Source organism: Zonotrichia albicollis, chromosome 12, assembly GCF_047830755.1.
Source record: "Zonotrichia albicollis isolate bZonAlb1 chromosome 12, bZonAlb1.hap1, whole genome shotgun sequence".
NCBI classification, from domain to species: domain Eukaryota; kingdom Metazoa; phylum Chordata; class Aves; order Passeriformes; family Passerellidae; genus Zonotrichia; species Zonotrichia albicollis.
In genome coordinates, this window is record NC_133830.1 from 10,197,739 (window position 1) to 10,224,407 (window position 26,669).

At 41.3% G+C, this 26,669-nt stretch overlaps 1 protein-coding gene across 1 annotated transcript; it reads right to left on the reverse strand.

The window, feature by feature from the left end:
- Positions 1-405: 405 nt before the first annotated feature.
- TXNRD3 (thioredoxin reductase 3) lies at positions 406-17,940 on the reverse strand. The gene is made up of 16 exons (XM_005485395.4): positions 17,512-17,940; positions 12,074-12,134; positions 10,384-10,493; positions 10,088-10,204; positions 8,272-8,344; positions 7,267-7,386; positions 6,727-6,869; positions 5,207-5,322; positions 4,874-5,099; positions 4,564-4,656; positions 4,078-4,154; positions 3,376-3,532; positions 3,059-3,166; positions 2,084-2,179; positions 1,742-1,876; positions 406-1,616 (listed from the first exon to the last, which is right to left on the reverse strand). Exons 1-16 carry the CDS (start codon positions 17,689-17,691, stop codon positions 1,554-1,556), a joined length of 1,875 nt encoding a protein of 624 aa, XP_005485452.1. The 5' UTR covers positions 17,692-17,940; the 3' UTR covers positions 406-1,553.
- Between the last annotated feature and the right edge of the window lie 8,729 nt (positions 17,941-26,669).

A 26,669-nucleotide genomic window follows, 5' to 3' on the forward strand; every position in this document is an offset into this window, starting at 1 on the left:
TATTTTGCAGCGCTACTGAGACTGGGTTTTGCCCAAAGTCTCCAAGAGTTATTAAACTTGAACAACAGCAAGATTTGCTGCTAACACTACCTAGATTTTACTGAGCATCTTTGAGCTGTGTTGCAGTTAAACAATACAAGGTATTCAGATCTTCTGGAATATAGAGAAATGGTAAAAAACTGATCTTTCCAGTTTGAACTCGCCTAAATTCAATTCTGTATACCCCAACAGAAGCACATCTGATATTTTGAGCAAGCCCCCAGGGGAAATAACACAACTTGTTTCTCCATGTAAAAGATTACAATATGCACAAATCCACAGGGGTTTTAGTACTGTACAGGATACACAACATAACTCAAGCCCAGTAAAATCTCAGGCAACAGAAATCATGAGGTCAGACACCAGTGCTGTATGCATTGTTTATTGAACTTCAAATGCCACGGTAGATCACAGATTAAATAGTTAAAAACTGGTTACTATCATACAATGTTCAGAACAGTCTTTCAAAACAGCTCTTTGGACAAAACTAAGAGCCAGATTCAAGCACAATTCCCTCAGGACAGAATGCTAGAGGTGGAAGAGAGCTTCAAAGTACTGACAGCACACAACCCTACACAAAGCACAGCAGGTCACTGCCCTGGGCTGCCACATCAATCAGAGCAGCTCTGCACAACACCTTCTGCCTCCATGGGCAGGCACCTGCTGTGGCAGTGGGACAGAGTCTGCTTCTCCAGGACTTCAGCATTCCACACAACAGCACAGATAGAATTCTGGGTTCTGTGAGATTTTGAATTAGAGAGCTGAAACCAGATTTAAGCAAACTGACATGGCCTTTCACTTACATTCTTTACATTGACACACAAGACACCTACAAATCAAATTTTTATTTTGAAGACATGATGTCACCTGAGGTCAAAAAACTGTGAATGTGAACAACAGTGGTGTCCTTCAGTTACTTACTCTGAAGTTTTAGACTGGTTGGGGTGGGAGACTAGTGCTTGAACTGCACTGCTCAACACTGCATCCTATTTATGCCATCATGTCTCAACTGAACATACAATTAAGTATAACAAAATGCATCAAAAAGATAAATCGGTCAACTGAAAACTGTTGGCAAGAATCACTCAATTATGTATTTGTCATCTATTTCAAGCATTTGTACAAACAAGACACTGGAACTAGAAGCATTAGCTTTAATTTGTGCAATTTAAGAATTTCCTTCAGGAGGAGTTCAGTCATCTGACTAGACAGGAAGCTCCCAGCCTTGCCTGGCAGTCATCAGTCGTAGCTCACCTCCCAAGAAGATTTAGAGCAACAACGTCAAGAAAGCACCGCAGTGCTAATCCAGGCAAAGTCAGGATTCACAGTCTGAGATTTCTCTGCTGCTTTACTGCTCCATGTGCAACACACCTCGTGCTGAGGAAGCCTCTCCAAGGCACCACTCCCAGCTGCAGCACCCACAGTGGCACTGCTGCAAGGCAGTTGGATGTATTAGAGCTTCCACAGGACCGAGAGTGCACAACATGGAAACAAGTAAAACAGCAGGTTTAACCTCAGCAGCCCTTCTGAGTGATGTCCTGGCCAGAAGATTTGGTAATATCCATTGTTGTGAAGACCTGTAGGAGAAAAAACCAAGAACTTATTTACTCTTGCCTGCATTATCCACATGGCTACTGATCTCTTGGTAAAACTGTCTTCAAGAGCAGGTTTTAAATCAGGCTGTTTCTTCCCCCTTTCTCACCTCTGCACAAGTAGGATGGATACCAATTGTTTCATCAAGTAATTCTTTGGTGAGACCACATTTAATTGCAGCAGCAAAACCTTGAGTAACTTCACCAGCATTGGGTCCAAGAACATGCAGTCCTATCACACGATTCTGCAGAACAGGTGAGAGAAAAATATGAGTCAGTACCAGGCAAAGTTCAACAAAAGCTCTAGTGTGTGCTGTCTCACTACACTAAAAATGTTATGCAAGCAGGTCAATAGCAGAGTCTTTAAGAAAAAATTAACTACTTCAAATAAAGTAGTTCTGCAGTTCTTTCCACTTCAAGAACACCCTCAGCATATCCATCCTGCTACTTACATTGTCCTGTTTATTGCAGATAACCTTTGCATAGCAGGTATTGTTATCTCTGCCTGGCACTGTCCATTCAAGTGGCCAGAACAGAGTGTGATAAACCTGGGAGAAAAATAAGAAAAAGAGCATTAGAATGTCACTGATTCAGTCAGGCACAATTCTACTTAGTATCTTTACAAATAGGTGGTTTGACATTTAACCCACTATATTCTTGCCTATAACAAACAAGATGAGTAATTTTTTTCCACTCAGCCCAGAGTGTCCATACTCCAAAACTCAGCAGAGGAAGACTTGACTCAAACCATGTAGCTCTGATTTAAATACTTAATAAAAACAGCTACATTATACAGTAGTTGCAAATCAAACTTTCAGAAAGAGAAGTACAAAATTAATATCCAGTTACTATACACTTAAACCTACTATGCAAAACAGTAACAGCAGAAGCTCAATAATGTCAAGAGATTTTGAAAGATATAAGGAATTAAACAAAAGACATGCAAAAGCAGCCTCTTCATAACTCCTTAGAGATGTGCAGAAACCAGAAATTACCATAAAATGGGGAAGTTATCCCCAATACTCCTATAGGCATATGTTAAGGTCAGCAAAAAATAAATTCACAATTCAAGTACAGTGAACCAGCAGAAAATAGTTCATCCCAGGAGTTTGGTACACTTCAGTAATAAAAGCCTTTAATTCATGACAACAAAAACCACTCCTACAGCTCTGTAACCCAAGTCTGGCATCCTGAGGTCAAATGCTTCTCTCAGCCACCTGCAAATGGTTATGCACAATTCTAATGGCATTAAGCCCAGTCCTGGTTTCTGTGAGTCCAGTACCTTGCTAGCCAGATGAAAACACAGCCACAACAGTTCTACCTGTCTAAACTGCTAATCTTGTAAATCTATGCCTTGAGACTAAAGAAGCAAGGCCCAAGAAAAACACCCTCAAGCTACAAGTTAATTGACTCTTGGGTGTTCTTACCTCCAAGTTTTGTTCTCCATATTCATCTATGGCTTTTTGTTCAGGATACCCACAGCTGCCATACTCTAAAGGGGTAAACACTGTTGTTGGTACATTGATATAGTCACACTAAAAATAAAAATAAAAAAATCATATTTAGACTATGCAAGTTCTATACACTACATAACAGAAAAAGTTATATAGGAACTTTTCTTCTTTTTTACAAAATACTTGCAGAGCCAACAGGTAGGTGGATAAATTAACTCATGTTACTGCAGTTTTGAGGGAAAAAGCATTTTATTGAGAAATAAATTGAAGTTGTCTGCTTATAGCTTTACCTTTTTGGAACTGCCTCCATAGAGCCTTTGGGCCAGCAGTCTCCCTGCCTGAATGGCAACTGGAGTAAGTTCAAGCTTTCCTTCCAAGATATCCCCAATTGCATAAACATGAGGCACATTGGTTTGTTCTTCATCATTTACAGGGACTTTCCCATTCCTTTAAAACAAACAGAAGACCACAGAATTTAGCATTACAACTTTTCTCAGATCTCTATAAAAAAACAGGGGAGGAACTCTATTCTAACTACTGAGCTCATTTCATTAAATATCTTTATGCCTTTTTTACTTCAACTGCAAACTCTTCAGAGCATCAATCACCTCCAACTCTGACACACTGCTGAAGTCTGTATTCAGTGGGCCAGTTCAGACATGAACAACAGTACCTGGTTGATGGCAGTCAAGCTACTCAGACATCTTTGGACTCACAGTCTTTCACCTGATTATTACAGAGCTCTGTGCTTTCAGCACAATGACCAACTAGTACATATTCACTCAGAATACTTATTTTACAAAGTACATACTGAAGAAATTAAGTTAATGGACAACTGTACTCAAATTCAGAACAAAAAGTTTTCAAAGGTTTACATAATTGTCATATATAAGAGTGGGAATTAAAAGACCATCAGTATCATAAACCATTTTTACAGAGGTAAAAAAAAAATTCTTGCATTTAGTGGTTTTATGGAGTTCAGCAATACTCACTTCTCATTGATTTTGACACCAATTGTCTGTAACCCAATATTCCTGGTACAGGCATCACGACCAATGGCAAGCAAAACCTAAAAAACCCCAAAATTAAATGCAATAACTTTACACAAGAGAAGTATAAGATTTCCTTTGGTTTTTCAGTGAAAAAACTGAAGCATATGAATAAAATGCCTTCCACATTGTTTTTTTCAAAATTTGAAAGAGCCACCCATAACTCTCTTCCAGGTACAACTTGTTTTAGAGATATAACAAGCAGAAAAGCCAAAACAAAACCAGAAGCAGCAACACTTTATACGAACTAAACTCCAGGCTGACAGGGTTCAACTAAAGACATATAGGGAATTTCCACTTTTTTTTCTGCCAGTAAATTACATGAACAACTTTTTAAGGAGGAGTTCCCTTCAAGTTGTTCAAGAAAAAGTATTTGAATACTATTCATGTGCATCAATAGCCATTTATTTAAAATCCAGACATGCTTACAGTGTTATACTCTTCCTCAAGGGTTTCCGATCCCTCAGTAGACTTTGCTGTCACTTTCAGTCTTCCTGGCATTCCTTGCTCCAGCTGCTCAACCTGTGCAAAGTTTTGTAAGCTTAGAATGACCTGAAGCAGCAGAGCTCACTTCCATTGTCATTCAAGCCTTGACCTACTAATCTATCATTAAGCAGTTAAAAAAGCTCAGTCTCATAAAACATTTATTTGTGCACAGAGCCAAAGCCTTCCCAGACAACACCTGCATTTTACATGTGCTGTTCAAAGCAATGATGTGTTAAGAGAAGAAAGCACTTGCCTGAACAGGTACAAACTTCTTGATGAACTTCACGCCGTGTGTTTCCATGTAGGCTCCAACCTTCTCTGCCATTTCCTGGTCGAAGCCCCGCAGAAGAATGGAACGGACCATCACAGTGACATCCAGCCCCAGGCCAGCCAGGAACCCCGCACACTCCAGAGCCACGTAGGAAGCACCCACAACCAGAGTCTTGCCAGGGCAGTAAGGCAGGGAGAAGAGGTCATCACTGAAAAAAGAAGAAGTCTAAGTTACAAGGTCCTTCCAACACAAGCTTGTCTGACTTGGCAAACACCAGAGCAGACAAGTTCAGTCTTCTGTGCCTTTTCATCTCACCTTGTAATGCAGAATTCCTTATCTCCAGGGATACCCAGGTATCTTGGCCTTTCTCCTGTAGCCAGCACAAAAGTCTCTGCTGTGTGATAGGTTACTTGTCCCTTTCTGTTAGTTGCCTGTTGATGAAGACACAGTTAAGACTGACGTTTTCATACGCTTTAAGATAAAAATTATGTAATCCTTTCCTTAATGATTGTAGATAAGTTTGAAAATCAAGAATAAGCAGTTTGAAACAAGAACAAATGCATTTAGAGATACCACACAGGTCACTGAAGAACAACAGGTTTAAACAACTGACTATCAGGCTTTTCTTCCATTAGAGCACTTAAAATAATTTACTCTTTGAATCCTGCCCATTTTAACTACTAAGTTAGATGGGATTACTCATGAGAACTTGACTTCTGAGTTATAAAAAGCCACAACAAATTAAGACAACCCCTTTATCCCCACAATAAAAGGCCAATGTAATGAGAGGGACAGCATAACATGAATTAGTCCTTCAGCTAATGTAAATAAAAAGTAATAAAAAAAAAAGGTAACTAGTTACATGATTTCAGTTCAGAGGGCCTAAGTCCCAACCTTGCATGAATTCTAACTAATTTGAACTCTAATTTGAGACTCTTGGTCTTTGGAAATTCCATCTTGCCAGTGCATCTCTCCCAGAATCTGACCTTCATTCTTGCTCTTTGTTAGTTTTCCATCACAGATGAAGGGAAACATTTTCCCCATTGAGTCAACAGGTAATTCAGGTTGGAAGGGATCTCAGGAGGTCATCTAGTCCAGCCTCCTGCTGGGAAGTCTCTCTGTTCTACTTCATTTATTGATTAAGGACACTTCAGTGGCTTGGACACTTGAACAGGTGGTACACAAGGTAAATTGAATTTACTATTATCTTTCAGTGCTGAGTTCTTGGTTTAAAACACAAGTAGTTCAGCCTTGATATTGCAAACAGATAATTACATCCACTGAGTGCAACAGTTGCCTTCAATATGCACTTCTAGGTTAACCTTGCTTCAGTATGCTCACCTATAGCAAGATTGGCAGAACAAGCTTTGTCTTGCCAGACTGACACTTTAATTTGTATGCTGATACAGCACAAGGTTCTAGCAGAGCTCTTATGCAAGCACTTAATCTAAATTTAATTTCAATAGTTTTTATGTTTTAGTATGAGGATTTTCCAAGTTGCAAAATCACACAGCTGGAGTTTCCTTTTCCCCCCTTCTCACTCAGGCTGCTGAAATCAGTCATGAAAGTACAGACAGAGACCACCTTCCTTTATTCTCACAAGACACGGGTTTACACATACCCACATCACTCTTACAGAACTAGGTCTGCAAACACTGTGGCAGGTACTAAAGCACAATAATTATTTTAATCAGTAACTTCACAAATGAGTTATTAACTTCAGTTGACCTAACTTGGCAACGTTAAGATGAAGCCTTTTTGGTGTTGAATTTTATAAGGCAGTTCTAGAACATGAGGTTTCCCTCCCAACTAAGTAATTTAAATGCAGAGTATACCTTGATTTTGTGTGGTTCCACGAATTCTCCATAAGAATTGAGGTATGTCACAGACTTCTCTCTCAAAGACACTCGATAGCCCCAGTTTAGAGAACCAATGTAGTTCTGAACTGCTTCTACCATGGTCTCCCAGTTGTGTTTAACTGAAATAAGACATTAATTTAATATTTAAGAAAATAAAAGTGCAATGTGCCCCTTAAGAAAAATTTAACTTATTCATTGTATATCATGCTAAGAACACATCATTATCAGTAATGAGGATACATACTAAGGTCTTGTTCTATTATGTTAATATTTATGTGACTTGTTACTATCTGAACTAAGCCAATTCTAGAAGTTCTGCCATTTATTTCAGTTAATACAGGGAACAAAACACAATTATCTTTCAACCCCAAAGATTTCTATGACTGAAGAAGGAGGACACCTGCTTCACCTAAGAAAAGCACTAAGCTCTGCCTCTAATTTATTAAGTAAAAGAACAGTCTTGAGCTCAGCATCTCATCTGTACAGTCTTGGTCTTCCCTCTGTGTTCTTACCAACCTTGTTCTTCATACTGCCACCCAAACTTCCTTGAATCTTGGAGTGCCTGACCCAGAAGTGCCGCTTGATGCATCAGCTTCTTGGGAATGCAACCTACATTTACACACGTGCCACCAAGTCCTGAGATGGAAAGAATCACATTATTGCTTCCATGAATGGGATTCATTATTTCCCTAGCACATACTTTGTATATTCACTGTATCACTCAGGGAGGTTAGTACAGTCACACCAGTAACATGAAACTTCTGTTGCAAGGGACATTTTAGAATACAATGAACACATTAAGCTTGTATTCAGTTTAAGATGTTATTAGGCTCACTGGCCCCAGACAGGTATAGCATATCAAACACAGAGCCTAGTTACTTACTCCACAAGGCTTCAGACTTTAGTCAGGCTGCCAAGGAAGCAAGGCAAAAAGTCCAGAGTTTCTACAATTTAGTATGATCTATTATTTGGTATTTAAATATGCCTGTGTTTGAAATACTGTCTACAAGAGCACATTCATTCCTTGACTCAAAAGAAGTTTCACCAAAGTTTCTTACTCATTCTCAGCTGCCAGTATCACTAATGAGGTCAGCCAGCAGCTGTCCTTAATTAGGAAAATGTGAGACATACACAGCCAAGCAGTCACTGTTCTAAAGGGAGCCGATCAGTTGTCTACAATATAGAACCGGATGAACTAAAAGGCAAAATATCCCCACAAATATTAGAATGTGAACATGCACGCACACACTACCCACACATGGTTTGAAAGTGATCAAAGCTAGAAAAACTTTTGACAGTGAACAGAGAATAGCAATGCCCAAAGCAGAAATAACCATCCAGAAAAGCAGCAGGCATGCCAGGCAAATAACTCTTGTTATCTGTGTACCCTCAATTCCTCAATTAGAATTGAGGGTAAGAATTACCCTCAATTCCTAAGAACACAAATCCATAATATGTAACATCTCAGTATGCATCACTGGTACTCAAACATCATCAAACACAAGATTAAAAAAAGCTTACCCCATGTGGTTCCAAGAGGTGTTGGAACAACATAATCTAATACCATTACTTTCTTTCCCAAGGCAGCAGCTTCCTATAAAAAATGGAGAAGACCAGTCAGCATTACTGAACAAAGCAAGCCTGTCCACTCATTTATAGTCATAATACATTTAGCACTAATAAAAGGCTTCTTTACTACCTTCACCAGTTAGACATTAACATACATGGCTCTTCTGTCTCCTTCCCTAGACAAAAACTGAAATCCCTCAAGAACTGACTTTAAACTTTGAATGGCTCTTTGCATGTTCAATGCTGCATCAAGATCATCCTATGCTGTCAAAAGCCACGATCTGAAAAAGGTATGAGATGGGCTCTCTTCTACCTCACCTAAATAAATATTTATGCTGTTAGCTCTGCTTTCCATTCAGGACAGAACTGACTTGGCATGTTCATGCATGGAACAGAAGGTGACACACTGGAGACATTCCAATGCAGCACCACCATGAGAAGGTCAAGGTTATTGGACACATTCAACCTGGAGAACTGCATTTGGAGGGGACACCAGAGCAACTTTCCAGTGCCTATGAGAAGTACATTAAGATGACTGTGCCAGGCTCTTCACAGTTGCCAAGTAGCAAAGGGACAAAAGACAATGGCTTTAAGATGAAACAAGAGACTCAGACTGGATATAAGGAACTTTCACATCATGAGGACAATCAAACAGGGTTCCCAGAAAAGCTTCCCATCTCCACCCCTGGCTTATTTCAAATGGATGAGTCCCTGCACAATCCTGTGTGACTTCACATTGGACCTTGCTTGGAGCAAGGAGCTTATATTAGATATTCTTCTCATGTCCACTCCAACCTGAATATGCCTATTCCTCTATCCAAGAAATTAGCAGGTAGACATTGTTTGATTTTTCAAGCACTTAAATCTCTAGGTGCCTCAAATCTATTTAAGAACTGCAATCCTGCCTCAAACAAGGTTTAGCTGGCTGGCTTATATTTTGAATATTACTCTGAACAATTTGGCAATTAGCATAAAGTTTACAACTGATGTCCCAGAAGGCTCTGTGAGGAAAGATCTGAACATTCTGAAAATACACAATTGGCCAACTGAAGAATTCCATTGTCAGCCCCTCCTGCCTGCTTTGTATTTTCTAATGAAGGCTGCATGTTTGGCTGCATAGTTCAGGAATTGTCAAGGCTGTCAAGAAGAGCCTGACCCTGCCCAAGACATAAACTGGCAGTTTAGGACCTGGCTGAGAGATGGGAGCATGTGTCCAAATTCCTTGGGTAGCAGAGCAAACTGAATCTGGACCTCCGGTCCTGAGGCACTCTGAACAACAGCTAATTGTGTAAGAGCTACACAGTCTCAGCTTCCCTTTCTGAGAAAGCACCTAAAAAGGGATCCAAAGAGAGAGGCAGCTCCTTGAAGGGGACTGCTGGAAGCATTTAATTTTAGATGACTGGTGATACTGAATCCTAAACTCTCAAAAGGCTTCAACAGCAGCCCTTAAGTTTTCTAGATTACTGTTTGGAAGCACCTGTGTATTACACATGCAGAAGAGATAGTTAAAAAACATTTGGCTCCACCCTCAGCCAGAAAATTAAAACCTATTATTAGGATCAAGAGCTGAATAGACATTGGCAACAAACTGGTCCCTTTATCCCCTAAGTAAGCACATTACTAGACCACTATTGGTTCATTAATTAACAAGTTGAACAGTAATACTCATCAAAATATACACTGTTTTATACCAACATAATTAATAGTGAGTAACTTTTGAATGAGTTTTACATACCACCTGTTCTCTAATGTCATTTTCACATCCTACCTTAGAACATGCAAGTCCACCTGAGCCACCACCAATAATGATGAGATCATATTCATAGGGTTCTGTAATGGTTTGGTTATCCCCAAGGAGTTTCTGCAGTGATCCATCCTTATAAGCCTGGGAGAGAAAAAGAAATAAATAATCAAATTAGCACACATGTTTCTGAGCAAACAACTGATAACACTGCCTGCTCTGAGTGACGTCACCCAGGCTGCTGTGTCACACAACATTCAGCTACAAACAGCAAAATTCCCTCAGTCTTGTCCACTTCCAGCTGATTTTTAAAGCCAGGTTACCTGGTATGTTGCATCACAGCCACCAACATGAGTTCCATTCACAAATACATTAGGCACGGTCCTCTGGTTCGTCAGCTCTGCCAATACTTGCTGAATACTGGCTCCATCCTCTAAGAATAAAAGAAATATGTACATTATAAACAGATTTCAGGAACAGAGGTTTTAGAACAACCAAAGGTTTGGACTGTGAACACTGTAGGCCTGCCAAGACAACAATTTTATTATAAACATTCCATTTGCAGGTTTCCTGGACATAAACAAGTCTTCAGAAACTACTTCTCAAAGGAGCAGGCTTAAATACAAAAATTAAATTGATATTTCAAGCCACAATTCTACAGCATGGAGTAATGCTGAAGTAGTAAGAGTTTAGCTCTTCTATTTCAACGATTTTTATCTCTTACAGTGTCACATTTGTTGCTACACACTACAGTGTTCACTACACAAAAATTCTTTTCCAGCTATCACAGAAGATCACACAGACACCTTTTCTATCATGAGAACTTCTTGTTTTGGAGTATGTTCTGTGCACAGGAACATAATTTTGCCCAGCAGCTTTGTATGGGTAAGGGAAGTATGAACATGCTTTTCTACTTACCCTAAAGCTACCTTCCTCCTTTTTCTACCCACCACACTGTCAGAAACTTTCTAGTTTTAAAATTATCATTGCTTGACCTCACCTGCCATCTGAATCATCAGCACCTACACACAGGCTCAATTTAGATCTCTCAGCAGTAAATGTGGGAATGGGGATTTACAGTAATCACTCTGACTAAAATCTTTTTATTCCAAGATTGTATCTACTAAGTATCAGTAATCAGAGCAACTGCAAGGGAAATATATTATTAATTAGAAGTAATTCCAGGAAAAAAAAGGCTGTGCATTGTACTTTACATATCTTGGGCTATAATTAATTCACAGTATGACAACTTGAATAAGAAGCAAAAGTAACTAAGAAGAGATTAATAAATAGCTACATTTCTCCCAAACATTGCTTAGGCAAAAGTAAAAACTTCAAAAAGGCATTAGAACTTTAAAAAAAAATTGGAAATTTAAGTTTTGTGCAGAAAAAAAGAATAGACACTCAACAGTTTACCAAATGTGCATTTAAGAGCTCAGTAAAAACCGTATAAGAAACTATTTGTTCCTAAAACTACATTAAAAGCTACGTGCATTATGTCTGTATACACATAAGGCAGTGCCCATGTCCTAAAACTAAAGCAGCTTGGGCTTTAAGGAAAAAAACAACTTGAAACTAGCAGCAGCCAAGTTACTGGAATTTGCCCTTCCTTCCAGTGACTCAGCACTCTTCTCAAAGAAGGTCACCAACATACCAAGTCAAACATTAACAATTCATCCGAAGCCACAAGAGAACAAGGAGTAGGAAAAAAATTACAGACTTATTCCCCAAAAGCCATAGCTCCTTGGACAAAAATCAGATCTCACATTCTCTATCACCTGATGGTTTTTACAGTCAAAGCCTTCAGTTATATTAAAAACACATCCTGTATAAAAACCACATTGAAGCCTAATTGCCTTTATCTCTGCATATATTACAATGTATTTTACTTGTTTCACATGTCCCCCAATTAGCTCAAGACAGCTTAAGGAATCATGCAGCTTAAAGAATCCCTCATTTTTAGTTACATTAAGCAGCAGCATATTGTGATACATTGTTTTTTCTCCTACTCACCAGTTATATCCAGCTCCAGAGCATAGTAGTCCACATGCAGGGAGCGGAAGAGTTCCTTCACCTGCAAGAGGAACAGACACCATGGCAGTGCAAAGGTTCCTGAGCTCAGGGTACAAATTCCCTGCTGGACACACACAGGACACCCCCAAGGCTCAGTTCCTCAGCTCTGGGGCTCCACACAGCTTTGGCAGCTTGGTTCTGTGTTTTGTGTGCTCCTCACTTAAAGCCAGAGCGTTTAACCTCCCATCACCTTAAGAAAAAGCTTCTAGACATAATTTGCTTAGCTGCTGACTTCTCCAACTGTTACATACCAAAAGCCATGGAAGTGACTGCCATATAAAAAAAACAAAGAAGAGAGACAAAGCAGCAGCAAGAGTCCTTAGTAATACCAAGGAAAAAAAAAAAAAGGGAGTAGAGGATAATAAGCAAAACAAAATGCTATCAAGGAAATTAAAAAAAAAAAAAAAGCTGCAGAAAGAAGGAACATGTTCCAAATACTGAGTACTCAGCTGGATGTTTTTTTAACCTCAGTTCTGGATGGACAAAATGTATCATTACCTGATTCAAACCAGGCAATCTTTAAGAAACAAGATTTCTACAGTAACATTTTTTCTGAAGCTGGCATGTGAAAACAGCTCTAGCAAGAATCCCTGAACGTCTATGGGATGGACCCACTTGCCAGCATGGAGTCTGAACATTTTAAAATCAGCTTTCTCATCCTCAAATTTATGGACAGAGCTTCATCAAGAGTATATTGAGGCCCATCTAGTAAGTTTAAAGATGTCCAACACACAGGGAATAAAATGTTTTTAATACTGCTGTGATTCACACTGTTATATACTGAATACTGAGTATTCCAGTGTTTTCTGATTAAGTTTCAGCTTTATGCAGGCAAACAAGAAGATTTTGTATTCTGTACCAACTACAAATTAAGTTTCTTAGCACATCATATATCAACTGTAACATTAAAAAAAAAAAAGCTTTGCCTCTGTAACTGATTATATTGGCTCTACAGTTTTAGAATAGTGGAAGTTCTAAGGGACCTTTTCAGGCCACCTGCATGAACTCCCTGCTCAAAGCAGAGCCAAATGTGAAGGCTGATGACATTGCTCAAGCACTGTCCTCTCACTTGGAACATCCACAAGGACAAAGACATCAGAACTTCCCTGGGCTGGCTCCATGTTTGACCATCCTCACAGTACAGAAATTCCCTTTTATCCCACTGGAGTGTCTGCCATTGCAATTTATGTTTGTTGGTTCTTCTTTCACTCTGCAACTTGAATAACAACCTGGCTGTCTTCCCACCTGTCAGCTGAAAGCACCAACTAAAACTCCCAGTCAGCCTTACCAAAGTTCAACAAACTGAGCTCCTCCTTCACACATTCAGTGTGTGTGATACTCCAGTCCTCTAACCATCTAGATGACCCTTGAAATTTTTTGTCCTAAGCTCACCATTACCTTCAGGCTTGCCTCCTGGAATAATTACAGCTACAGGCAGAATGAAAGGGAAACAGCAGTGGAACCACTCCAGACCTCCTGTTCTGCATCTTCTGTTACAAATCCCAAGTAAATCCCAAAAAGCAAAGCTAAAGTGATTGCTACTAGGAAGTGTTAAGAATACAGAGGCAAATTAGAAAATTAGCTGCTTGGCTGCTGGTTTAATTTGCAGCAAAGCAGTGGAGTAACAGGCAAGTGTTCACCGGGTTTTGTTTTCTTTTTAAAAAACTGTGCCAAAACATTGCAACAGCAGCTGGCAGGAAGGAGGACAGGACAGAACATTACTAAACCAAGAAAGATTACACTCAAGAAAGGACAGATTTCAGGCATTTAGACCACCTTTATTCTCTACTGAAGGTACTCAGTAGAGAGAAAAAAAAAAAATCAGACAAATGCCAGCATCCTAATTAGAGGCAACTACTGCACTTTACACTTATGAACAAATCATACTTGTGTTGTGCTAATGAAACTGAAGGAAGGATCATAGCAAGCACATGAGCAGTTACAAAATCCTCAATGCAGGCAAGAGATAATAGATGACTTTGGTTTGGAGAAGGAAATGATTAGGAGGAGTAGAAAGATAACACACTAATCATGACTAATATCAAGATAAGCTGAACAGGAAATGATTTCTCAGAAATACTCACTGGAGCACTCAGCAACAACTGCATTTACCAGCAAACAACTTTGAAATGAAAAGGAAGTAAATCTCCCTGGGGAACACAACCAGAAAACTCACTGCTATCTGGCATTGTAAAAGTCAAAATTAAAATGAGATTAAAGGAGTTATTAGACCAACTAATGAAAAAGAAAATCAACTGAAAACTTTGAACCCAATAAAACTAATACCAACTCAGGTCAAGAAATTCCTGTGTCACACACACCCCACTGGAAACTTCAGCAGTGCACTGGGAGATATTCTTACTTACAGCCCAAAGACAAAACTATCATTTCTTCAAATGTCTGGGATGGGATACAAGGCTGCAGTCACGGATACAAGCATTTACTTCCCTTTTCACCAATGCAATGGCCTCAGTTACCTACTAAACCCTTTCAGTTTTCACAAGAAGTGATGGACTAGAAACACTTCCAAGTATTATTAAACAATAGATAATTCCTCTGAAACCAAGAAATTAGTCTAGCTTTAGGAAATGCTTCCCAAAGATGCTTTCGTCACCAGGGAAGCTAAGCATGTTTGAGATAAGCTTCCTATCCTAAAATAATAATGGCATGTCCTAGGTCTGCTTTTTCAAGTATCAGCTAACACTCCATAATAGCTACAGCTGAATTGGCCAGAACCCCCTGAGGACAGAGAATGTAATCTGTAATTGCATAAAATATAACTTAAATAACCAGTAACTTTATGCAATCACAACTGTTGCTCCTAAAGTATCGACGTATCACAGTGTTCAGCCTTGCCACTTTTTCATGCTAAAAAACTATGCATTTTCTTTATGCATTTCTAGCTTACTTATTATCTATTCTGGATGCTAAGCAATTGAAGAAACAGCTAAGCTAAATTATGACGAGGAAGTAATTCTACCACCACCCCCTCTCCACCACTGCCCTGTTAAAGCACTTGAACAACAAATTGCATTTGCAGAAGAACAACAGCACAATTGCCAAGTCATGCTATTAGCTAACCTGAATACAATCACTTACCTAATTCACTTAGGGAATTTATTTGCAGTTGTGTTTCCAAAGAAAAGTGCCATTTTAATTTCCTTCTAGCATGGCTACCTCCACTTGAAAGAGAGAATTCTTTCCACCCCCCAAATTAGGTACTTTTAGACCATGAGTGCTCAACATCTTTTTCTGTTAATCCTACCAAAAGCACACTGCTAACAACCATCCACAGTAAAAGATAGTACAATGCACACTATTCATATCTGTCTAAGAACTCAGAACTATGTGATTACAGTCTAAGTACCCAAGCTGTAACTACACTTCCAAATTATATTCACTTCATTAATTCTATAGACTTGATCAGCTAACAAGAATCCTGCATTAGCCATTGTTTTCCCATTCCTTTCAGTAATTTCTAAGTCTTTGGTAAGAGGGATTGTTAATACCCTTAGTGTTACAGATATTCCTCTGTTTTATCACTTGATGTCTCATGTGTGGCTTTCTTCTTCCATAAACCTTCTTCTTGTAATTCTCTGTCTGCAATCTATACCCCTTCTCCACATCATCTTTGTTATATTACCTTTCTGTTCTGTTCCAAGCAGGAAAATAAGCCAAGGAAATCTGACTAGCAGGGCAGTCACCTCTTCTATTTATGACCTGTTTCTTCACAAAAATTCACACAGCATTTTTCAACTCTCCATCCTAGAAAAGGCCATGACAGAGGGTCCTCCTATTCCCTGTGTTCATTCCTCCCCTTTGCAAAACAATAAGGATAATATTCCTAATATTCCTCATATCTGACTGCTTTCCTGAAGCAAGCAGTAGGCCTAATGGAGAAACTACGAACAAATGCAGGAAGAACAATCTGGAATTTAATCACTGAACTACGATCGAGTCTTTTCTCCCCTTGTCTTAGTCTAGAGCCTCTGCAACACCACAAACAGATGAAGGAAAAAGGCACAAGGTTTAAAAAGTTACAGTGCCATCATGTGATCTCAAACCCACTGAACTGAGTGCCATGAGCACCAGCATTTACAATCACAAGCAATAAAAGCACAAAGGGCAATACTGACAGGCATGACTAGGTATTTCTCAATGGGCAACTCTGAAGTCCTCAAGAAATGATTTTTCCTCAGCAGAAGATAACACTTTTGTCAACTGGACTAGACAGAAGCAAGACTCCAACTCTTCATTTACTGAAACTTAGAGTAAGTTGCTAAGAACGATTTGAGCTATTTACTCTGATTTACTATCTGCCAAAAAGTTCTTAGACAGATGGCACTGGTTTGGTTGATCCTCCCAAACACAGAAGTTTCCTTTCCCAAAACCTCAAAAAAGTTGCAAGTGAGGATATATTCAGTTCAGTTTTCTGCTAGGAGGTCATAATATCTCTTCCCTTCCCAGAACTAAACCTAACCCAGAAATGGGAGTGAGGCTTCTGAGTACCTTCCTGGTTATCAGTTGTATTGAGGAACACCAGGACTTGATCCAACAGTTCCAGTCGTGTTCTTACACAATGGCCATATCAAATATGGTAGTGTGAGGTTCAAATAAAATTTCATAACATACTCTTTGTAACTATCCAAGAAACCTAAGGCCTACAAACCCTCAGGTCCTGTGTGGACTATGATCAGTGTATTGGTATAATAAAATTCTAACGAAGGCCTTGAGTTTTTTAATGAGTTTGGCTTACTGACTATAGCCTAATGAGTGTACATTGGTGTATAATTAGGGCTAAAAAGATATTTTTCTCTAAACATCGCAATTAACCAAGAGTGCTTTTCTCTCCTTTTAAACACACGCTGCTATCAGGATTTAGAACTTATTCATTTGCTACAGAGTCAACCTTCCTTAAATTTAGAAAGGGCGAAAAACTTAACTCATCCCTGCCGTGGAGAGCAGCTTTGTCCAAGCTGAACACCAATGTGGTACCCAAATTTCCAGCGAGAAAGGAACACAGCCTGAGCTTCGAGCGGCTCTAGAGCTGAGGAACAAGCACACTGTGCAGAACTCGCCACTCATCCACCTCCCACCGTGGCAAAGCAAAAGAACCACCACGAACTCCACTTCGCCTGATTTAGAGTAGCAAGAGGTTTTCCAGCACGTGGTGCTGGAGCGGGACGGACACAGCGCCACTCGCACACGCTCCAGAGCCCGCAGGTGCCGCCGCATGCCCGCACCGCCCTCCCTCAGCCCCGCGCCCTGCCCGGGCCCGGCGGGCGCCCTCGGGCCAAGGTCTGCCCGTGCCCGCCTCGAGGGACGGCCCGCGGGGGACCGCGCCGCGCGGGCTCCAACCGCCGCCGCCGCCGCCTTACCTTGTTGCAGTAGGGGCAGTAGCTCTTGCTGAAGATCATGACGCGGTGTGAGGCGATGAGGTTCCGCACGCGGAGCTTCAGCCCGTCCCAGTCCGGGAGCCGGGTCTGGACCGGCGGCGGCGGCGGCGCCATGGCGGCAAGATCGCCTTCGCCGCGGCGGCCGGGCTGACCCTCGGCCATGCCCGCCCCTTCCGTAGCCGGCAGCAGGACGAATGGGCCGACCTATTCGGAGGGAGCGAGGGGGGGACAAGACGCCAGGGAGGGCTCTCCACCCTGCATTTCAGTCACAAGCACTATGAATCGTTGTAAAATAATAAAAAAAGTATTTTATACCAGAGGCGAAAGCGTCAGTGTCTGCCTAAAGGCTACGCAGAGAAGGACAAACTTGCGTTGTTTAAGCCTCTCTCCCCTCTGAGAGGGGGCGTGAAGTGAGCCAAGAGGAGGCCGGCGCGAGCGCGCATGAGCGGCCGGCGGGCGGGCGGTGCCGGGCGGGGCGCGGGGCGGGGCCGGTGACCGGGTGGCACCGCCTCAGCGCCCGCCCGGCCGAGGCTGGCAGCGCGGGCGGAGCAGGGGGTGGCGTCGAGGTTGTCCTTTGCCCCCTCACGGGGGAGCGGTCGGCCTACGGCCCGGGTTGGACCTGCCTCGGTGCCCCTTTAAGTGAGGGAAAAGCTGCTTCCCCCGTGTGCCTCCACCTGCTCCTTGGATCTCCTGCACAAGAAGGAGAACGGGTCCAAGTGGAGCATCTCCTATAATAAAATGGATTAGTAGCAAAGAGAGCAGAAAAAGTTTCATTTTCTTACACGTTGCAGGTCTAAAGGAAGGGCATGCTGAGGCATCTGGTACTGCTTATTGCACACATTGCGATGAGATGGGACTACTCAATGCGCACGAAGCCTGGTGATTGCCAGGGCTGGAGGGTGGCACGGCAAGAGCCCCTGTGAGGGCAGGGGCAGTACCCTGCCTGGTCACTGCCCTACGCCCCAGGGCTTGGGGCAGTGCCGGTGGCGAGCCAAGGCCCCGAGAGCTCGGCCATGTCCCCGAATGTGTGCCTATTACAGCGGCAGCTTCTGTGAGCCATCCTAGGGGGTTGTCCTGGTTTAATGTCTCAGAACTTCGCTAAATCAAACCCTGTGAGCTTCTGAGTGACAGGAGTTATTTTCTGTAGGTGAGGAAAGCACGGAATGATTTCATAAGATTCAATAAGGAGTTTTTAACAACCTAGGTAATGAAGTCCATTGCTCCTCCCACACCTGCCACAGACCAGTCCTACTGCTATTTACTAATGCTAAAAATAGCCACATATAATAGCTGTAATGCCACCAGTGATGAAAATGGGCCTGGTGGGAGACAATTGAATTAACTTGCTTAATTCCTTTTTGGATCATGGGTACCTACGACGTTCACTGCCCAGTGAGCTTGAAAAAAATGTATATTGCATTTATTTGAATATTGACAATGAAGGAGTTCTAGACTAAGACTTTCTACACTCCCCACAGAGAAAAACAAATCTAAATTTTGCAGCCTTTTATTTCAGTATCAGCGTATAGGAAAGTGGATACAGTACCTGCAGCTACTGGGGTTTGACATAACATGCATGGGCCAGAACTACCCACTGTACTTTGTTCACAGTGCAAACAAAACTGCTTGTTTCGTTACTAGCTTTGGCTAATTGTTCTCTCTCCTTCTCAGACTTGTTTTACCTTGTGAGAAACAGTGCTGCCTTTATTATTGGTACTCAAACGTTTGTGCCACTGTCTGAAGGTTGGTAGGTTTTCATATTAAACTTGGTCTGTTTCCTTCAATATAAACATCCATCAGCTCTAGAAAGGTCTGAGAAAGGAATAAATATCCAAAAGATCTTTTTCTGTTGGCATGCTCGACACTGATGGCAGTGTGCCAAGTCCCACGAGGAATAAATGTCCAAGGCAAATTAAGTCACTTGAGGGTTTATTTTCTGCTCTGTGCACTCTGCTCTTGGTTATTACCACTGTTGCCTTAGAGCAAGAATGGGGTAATGGTTTTAAACTAAAGGAGGGTAGATTCAGATTAGATACAAGGAAGAATTAATTTACAATGAAGGTGGTGAAGCATTGGGCCAGGTTGCCCAGAAAAGTGGTAGATGCCCCATCTCTGAAAACATTCCAGTCCAGGCTGGATGGATCTCTGATGTCCCTGCTCATTGCAGGGGGTTGGAGTAGGTGGTCTTTAAAGGTGTCTTCCAACCTAAACCATTTTGTAATTATATGGTTCTGTGGAAAATGGAGGAGGGGGACAATGTTGACTTGCAAAACAAAGGGGTAGTCTGGCAGCACTCTGACGGCAGCTTTTTGCTTAGCTTTGTTTTCAGTCACTGTAGGTGGTTGACAGAAAAGGAAAGGATTGAACTCTGGAGAAAAAGAAAGAAATTATTGCTCAGTTCTAGACATGAATGGACTGCCACATTAGTGTCCTGTCTCTGTACCCCAATAATGGCTCTGATTATCATTGACAGATGATGCCCTAAATCTGTTTTCTGCTCTGAGGTTTTTTTCTCAGAATACCAGACCATACTCAGCTCTCAGGATCTTACTCTTCAGGCGTGCTGGGGAGAGATGTAAGAAGTTCTACAGCTTTTTGGACAACCATTCCACTCACTAAGAGATTATGTCAAAATATTTGAAAAAGCAGAAGTATAACATTCATAAATGAAGTGGTATGCAAGAAGAGATTTTGAAGAAGGGGCAAGTGACCTGTGGAAAGGATCAGGATAGGAATTTAAGGATAGGAATGCAAAAGACTTGTTTAATAAAGGTTTAAACATGCTTGCTTGAACTGTGGCTCCCTGCAGGCCAGTCAGCAGCTGTACAAAGTGCTTACAGGATGATGATGAGCTTCCCCACCTTCCACATGAAAGGCCCTGGCCTGCTTTCTGTAATATAAACTGTCTCATTATGACAGTTCTCTCCTAGGCATTATTCAGCTTAGTCTGAGGATTAAACCAACCACATAAAATAATTCTTAATAATGTAGCATTGTGTGCTATGGGAAGGCATTGAGGTAGAAGCTGGTAGGGGAGGTTTAAGAATAGAATAGAATAGAATAGAATAGAATAGAATAGAATAGAATGTGCATGATTTAATCAGCTCTTGCATAGGACCAGGGGGCTCTTGGCATTATAAAACTCTGATCTCATATTTGAAAGGGTAAAGCTACACACCATTCTGAAAACCATGAGTAAGATAATTTTTGCCACAAAGGAAATGTTCCAAAAGACAAGTCCATGCAGACAACAGGTGCTGGAAGCATTTCTAAATTAAGTTGTTTGCAAGAAGATATTTGGAGGAAAGAGCAAATGGCTCGTAGAAAAGAACCAGGGAAGTGTGTTAAACATAACTGCAAAAATCTTTAGCCATTCTTTCATCTAAAACCAAATTAATTTGTCACCTGGGCTTGCTCCCGTTCCTCGTGTGCAGTGAGATAGCCATGAGCCTTGATGCTGCTGAAAGCAGTCAATTTAACAGCAAAGAATAATCAGAGAGTTCCCTCCAGCCATATCCCTTTGTTCCCTGACACAGCCTCATGTCACAAGACGGGAAAAGAAAGAGCATGACCTACCTCATTCATCTTTATATTCTATTGAGGACCTGTCTATGAAATGGTACACTCTAAAGTTGCTCCCTCCCACTTTTATATATCCAGAATGCGTAACACAGATAAGAAAGTGTAGGGAATGTACCTTAAAGACCAAGAAAGGCCTAAACTGTGGCCTCAGTTTTTCCCACATTATTCCAATGCCTTCACTGGTCTTCTGGGAACTTCACCTATCTGCATCAGGAGACGAATAAGGGTGCTGCACATTAGAACTGCATTTCCTGTTTTGGGGAAGGAGCTCCAGATCTCTTCAAAGCCATAAGTATTTCATGGGTAGAAGAAAGAAAAGAGATGCTGGTTATTAATTCAGAAAAAAAAAAAATAACAAGTGTCTCTCATTGGATTACTGTAGAAATTGGTCTTAAGCCAGGAGACAGCCAAAGTCCTTAGCCACAAGCATGGCTACGCCCTTTGTCAACACCAACAATGGAGAGTCAGTGGAGCCTGAGCCGTGCTGGAGGCTCTTGACAACCTGATTTGTTTGCCAGCCTATTGGGTGACATGTGGATGGCCTGAAGCTCAGACTTTATGGATTAGTGTTCATGGCAAGTGATATCAAAAGTCTTCTGGCTCATTCAGAAATGCTGGCACCATTAAGTACATTAAGTCAGCTCATTGAAGTGCTGATGGTGAACATAATCCAGAGTGTGTAATAAACCTGGGCTCTCTGAGGAGAGTGTGTCAGATCACACAAGGCTTTGGCCAGGGAGCAAGGGGGAACAGTTTAGGGAGACAGTGAAAGAAAAAGGAAAATAAGCTCTTCAGCTGAGTAGCAGCACTCTCCAGGAAGGGCCAGGCAGAGCAATAACTTGTGTTAGCAGTGGTACAACTAAAATACAGCCAACATACACACAGCAGAGGGCAATCACATCTTCATTGTTGTAAAAATTCAACATCCCACCCAGAAAAGCTTGTCTGGACAGTGGCAGTGTTGGAATGAGGCCTGAATGTTAGCAGCTAGTGAGAAGTCAATGGGGGGAGCTCAAGACCCACCAGGAATAATTTTTCTTCAAGATCTTGAATAAATAGTGAGAAACTGTTGTGCTCCTTTTTAAAAGGCATCAGAAACAAGGCAGTTAAAAGGAAATAATCAAAGTGGTAGAGTTAGGACCTGCATTTGCTAATGATGTACACATGTAATTTTTCCATGCAAAACTCATGCTTGTGAAGTTGTAAAAGACAGAGTGGGTGCTTCAAGTTCACTTTCCTGGTTTTGCAAACCATCTGCTAGTTTGTGCCTGCAAGTGAGATAGGACTGTATCTGCTTTCCTGCAAATGTGATGTTGATAGTCCTCTGTTTCAAAATTTAGCTCCGCTGGTCTGCTGAATATGTCTCATCTAATCTTACCTGTCATACTTTCAATCTAAAGTGCATGGTTAATGTCCTTTGAACAGTGTTTTCGTTTTTATATAGTATCATTATTATGAAGGTCTGAGGTTAGCATGAGATTTTCTCAATGTGCCTTAATTAGATTGCCAACACTTAGGCTCAGAGAACGTGTCCTCCTGATGATGTCCCATCATCAACAAGATGTTATTTTATAATAAATAATACTGTAGAGCGTTCCAGGCCTTTTTCCTCGGGAGGCTGCAGTCTGAGGGAAAGCAATGAGGAGGCTCCAAGGATTTGTGCAGACCAGGGTCTCCCTTTGCCCAGTTGAAATATTAATGAAGGGCGAGAGACTCAGGCTGGATCTAAACCTGTGGGATAATGGCCTCCACAATTCAGTTGTATTAAGTGCTGCAAGCCAGGAGCTTTCTACAGCTGACAGAAAAAGTGCTGGTGCTCAGCTGCTTTACAGGATAAGCCCTTTATTTATCTGCTTTAATGAACAGCATGGTGTCCATCTGCCGTGCACTAAAGTCACCTTTCCTTTCTGGGATTCTTATGAAGGCTTTTTAAAGGAGAAAGGAAAAGAAAAGAAATGCAGACATAAAGGATAAAAAAAATCCTTAATCTTTCAGAAATATGGGAACTTGGCTATATTTCTAAGCAAAACCAGTTCCTTTAAGTAGTCATATGCTGCACATTTCCCAGAAGAGTATTTTAATGAAGGTTGTTTTGTGGTTTGGGTTTTTTGATTCTAATCCATTTTAGCAAGACAACTCTTGCACTTCCAGTGCAGGGGTCTCAGCTGGGGACTACTCCCTTTTGCAATCCTCTCTTCTAGTGAAATTCCTAGTGTCTTCCTCTGTCCACAGTGCCATTCTCCACTTGAGAGAGATGGTCAAAACTACCACAGGCTAATATTTCAGAACAAGGAATATTCAAATGTGTCCTACAGTTTCTTTAGCTAGTGCAATTTATTTTATCCTGCAGCTGCATGGGAATGCTCAGCAGGAAGGTCAGATAATAAATTCAGAAGCACAGATTTCTACATTGCCTTTTGTCATAGATTTATTATCAAGTGTGTCTCTTAAAGTCTATTTACATGGTTTTTCCTTTAGGTAATTAAACACTGTGCTGAACAGAGATTCTCCCAGCTTTTCACCCTTGGGGTAGCTATGGCAGAGAGATCTTTCTCTGTATGTAGATTTGCACAGAGTTTTTAGTCTCCTGCTCAGTTTTGTCTTCCATTCTGTGGACAAGCAGGCTGGATGTCTTTGAATCTTTGGAGTTGAGAACTCTGCCCTTTGTGCATTTTGGTTCACACATGCTCTGCTCCCTGCTGATCAGAATAATGTTGCTGACTCCATGTGTCAAAAGAAGCCATCCTTTTAGGATTTTTGCTGCTTCAGTGGAATTAGTTGATTTTCATAGTAACTGGTGCTGATAAGCTGTTGACTGAATTTCTGGCTCTGTTCAAGGTTTCACATCTGCTCTGTAAGGTGGTTCCTTTGGTAAAAACAGGCCCGCCCAAGCAGTTCGTGGTATTTTTCTGCTCCTGGGTGGTGATCTCAAGGAACAATCTTACTTGTGGGTATTTGGTGCTTCCAGGCCTGGCTGAGACCCAGGAAGATGCAGAAAGCACAGGAGAAGGTATTGTGGAAAGGAGAAGACTTAACAGACTGGTATTTTCTAAAGGTTTAGAGATTGATGAAGCTCAAATTTCAGGGAAGGTTCAAATAAACATGTATTTTTTTCTTAAATAGATTTCTTGACCTTGCTGAACAACAGCACATCTCAAGCACAAACCCAGACTTCTGTCAAATCTCATAATTTAAAAAGTTTCTCAATTTTTTGTATTTTGCTAAAGAGGGTGATGGGGAGAGAAACTTTATCATCTTTTTAAGCTCCTCATGCAAACAGTAGTTTGGAAACATGGGTCTGACAATCTTGAGTATCAGGCCAACTATGTAACAAACTCAATATTTCTTAATAGTACAATTTTAGAGCCCATTGATTTTTGTAGGTTTTGGTGGCAAGACTCAACCCTCGGATCTATAGAGATTGTAATCTCATTGACTCTTGGTACAATTTTTAGGTAGACCCTATTCTTCTACCAGGCTAACCCAGAAATCAGAATGAAATGTTCCCAAGCACTGGTGTTTGGGTCTGAACACAGTCTTATGGAGTATCTGAAATGTTTTTGTTCTTCATCTGCAGCACTAGCAGGGTGCTGTTTTAAAATCCTAATGCCTGTGCATTCTCTGAATCCCTGTGTTCAGAGGTGCCTTACATTGCCAAGACAATATTCACAGTATGTCTAGCTAATTTAAAATTATTGACTTTATAATTGGTGAATCTGTGAATGAAAGCCTTAGTACTGTTCAGTGAAGGCCTAAACTCCAAACCAAGACAAATGCAGTTATTGATTTTAATTAACTGAGCCTGAAGTGATAGTAGCTCAAAGTAAGAATTGCTGAAGTACCTTGTTGGCCTCGAGTTTCCCAAGGCTGTTTTGTGTTTGTCCTTTTTTTCTGTGGTATTCCACCAAGATCCGTGTCCCCTGGAATGTCAGCTGCAGGCACTGCTGTCAAAAATGAAGAGTGAGATGACAGAAATGACTTTTCCCAGCCCATCCTTGTCTCCTGAGAGGGTGCCCAGCAGGAGCTGAGCTGGCTCCATGTGGTGCAGGTTACCTGGCACCAGGACTGGGAGGACAGAGGGGGCTTTGCTTTGGCTTCTTCACACAGCCCTTGTGAGCTTGGAGGATGTGCTGATGGGGTTGAGGGTGGTGGGAAGAACAAAGTAATGACAGTATAGGAACTAGTTATTTAGCTTAAATCACTGGGTTTGGAGTTCTGCTTGGAAAGCAGGGCCAGCCAGGCTGAGCAGGGAGCTGCATTCCCTGCCTGATTTTTCAATTGCTTTCACTGCCCCTTGTATAGAATGCATTTTGTTATTTTGACTTTTCTCTGGCTAAAGTGTTTTATATAGTACTTTGGATGTTACTGAGTCATTGATAAGTACTAACAAACCATCTGCTTATCTCAATTTGAGCCAGAGGACTGGCTACAAAACATGGCTGGGTTGTTTCGGGTTTTTTGTTTTGTTTGGGGGTTTTTGTTGTTTTTTTTTCCTGTTTAATTTTTTTTTTTCTTCTTTTAATATGTTGGAGAAAACTGCAGCAGAGGGCACTGTGTGGTTATGTTTCAGGGGAACACTTATTGAATTGCACTGGGTGGCTGAGAGCAACCTCCTCCTGAATGCCTGTACAACTAAATAACAGAATATTACAAGCAATTCCTCTGAACATGAGGGTTTTAGGGTTTAGAAAGCAGCTTTTTTTTTAATATTGTAAGGACTTGGCTGTTTTAATTTTTAGAGTACCTGGGAACTGCTGGCATCAGGATCTTTTTTTATTCTGTTCAGGATTTGAAAGACAGCCTCATTAAAGGAGCAGCATAGAACACAGATGACATTGAGTAGGCAGGCTACCTATAATAATGTCATGTTTTGTCATTTATAATAGATAGTTCTTCCAAACCTTTGGGATTCCCACAGCACTTGGCAAATTAAATATTTGAACATTGTTAAAGGGAAGCCTGTTCAAAGAGACCAGGCAGCTGTGAACTGGGACACCAGTGCCTCTGCAGGAAGAGGTGGAGTGCTGAAACTCCAGTTCAGGGAAGTCCCCATTCACACAAAGCAAGCCATGGGACATTTTTAAGTGTCTCTTCAATAAATATGGCCTCATTTGAGTCATGATTGGTGAGAACTGGGTACAGTAAATAACATGCAGTGTTTGCAGAGCCCTGCCTCAGGGCTCATCACACAGCAAGCTGTGTGCAACCCCCTTACCTTCAGCTGGCAGTAGGGAGGTGGATCTAACACGTCTGGAAATGAAATCCATGCCTTAAAGAGTCTGTGTTTGTTCAGACTGGAGCCTGGCAGTGCAAAGCCATCCCCCCCATGCCAGCCTTTGCTCTCAAGGTAATGTTGAAGATAGTGTTAAGTTAATTATTTCTGGATCAGGTCAGTGGTGAAAGTTGCTCTGGCAGACAGGGACACTGCTGGGATAAATAGTGTACATCCCTCTGGAGCAGGGCTTTGGTGCCACAGACTGTACCAATTCACAGTGAAGCATAAATTCACAAAAGAAGCTCATGATTGTTCTGGTGCTTGAAGTTAAGCATGTGTTTAG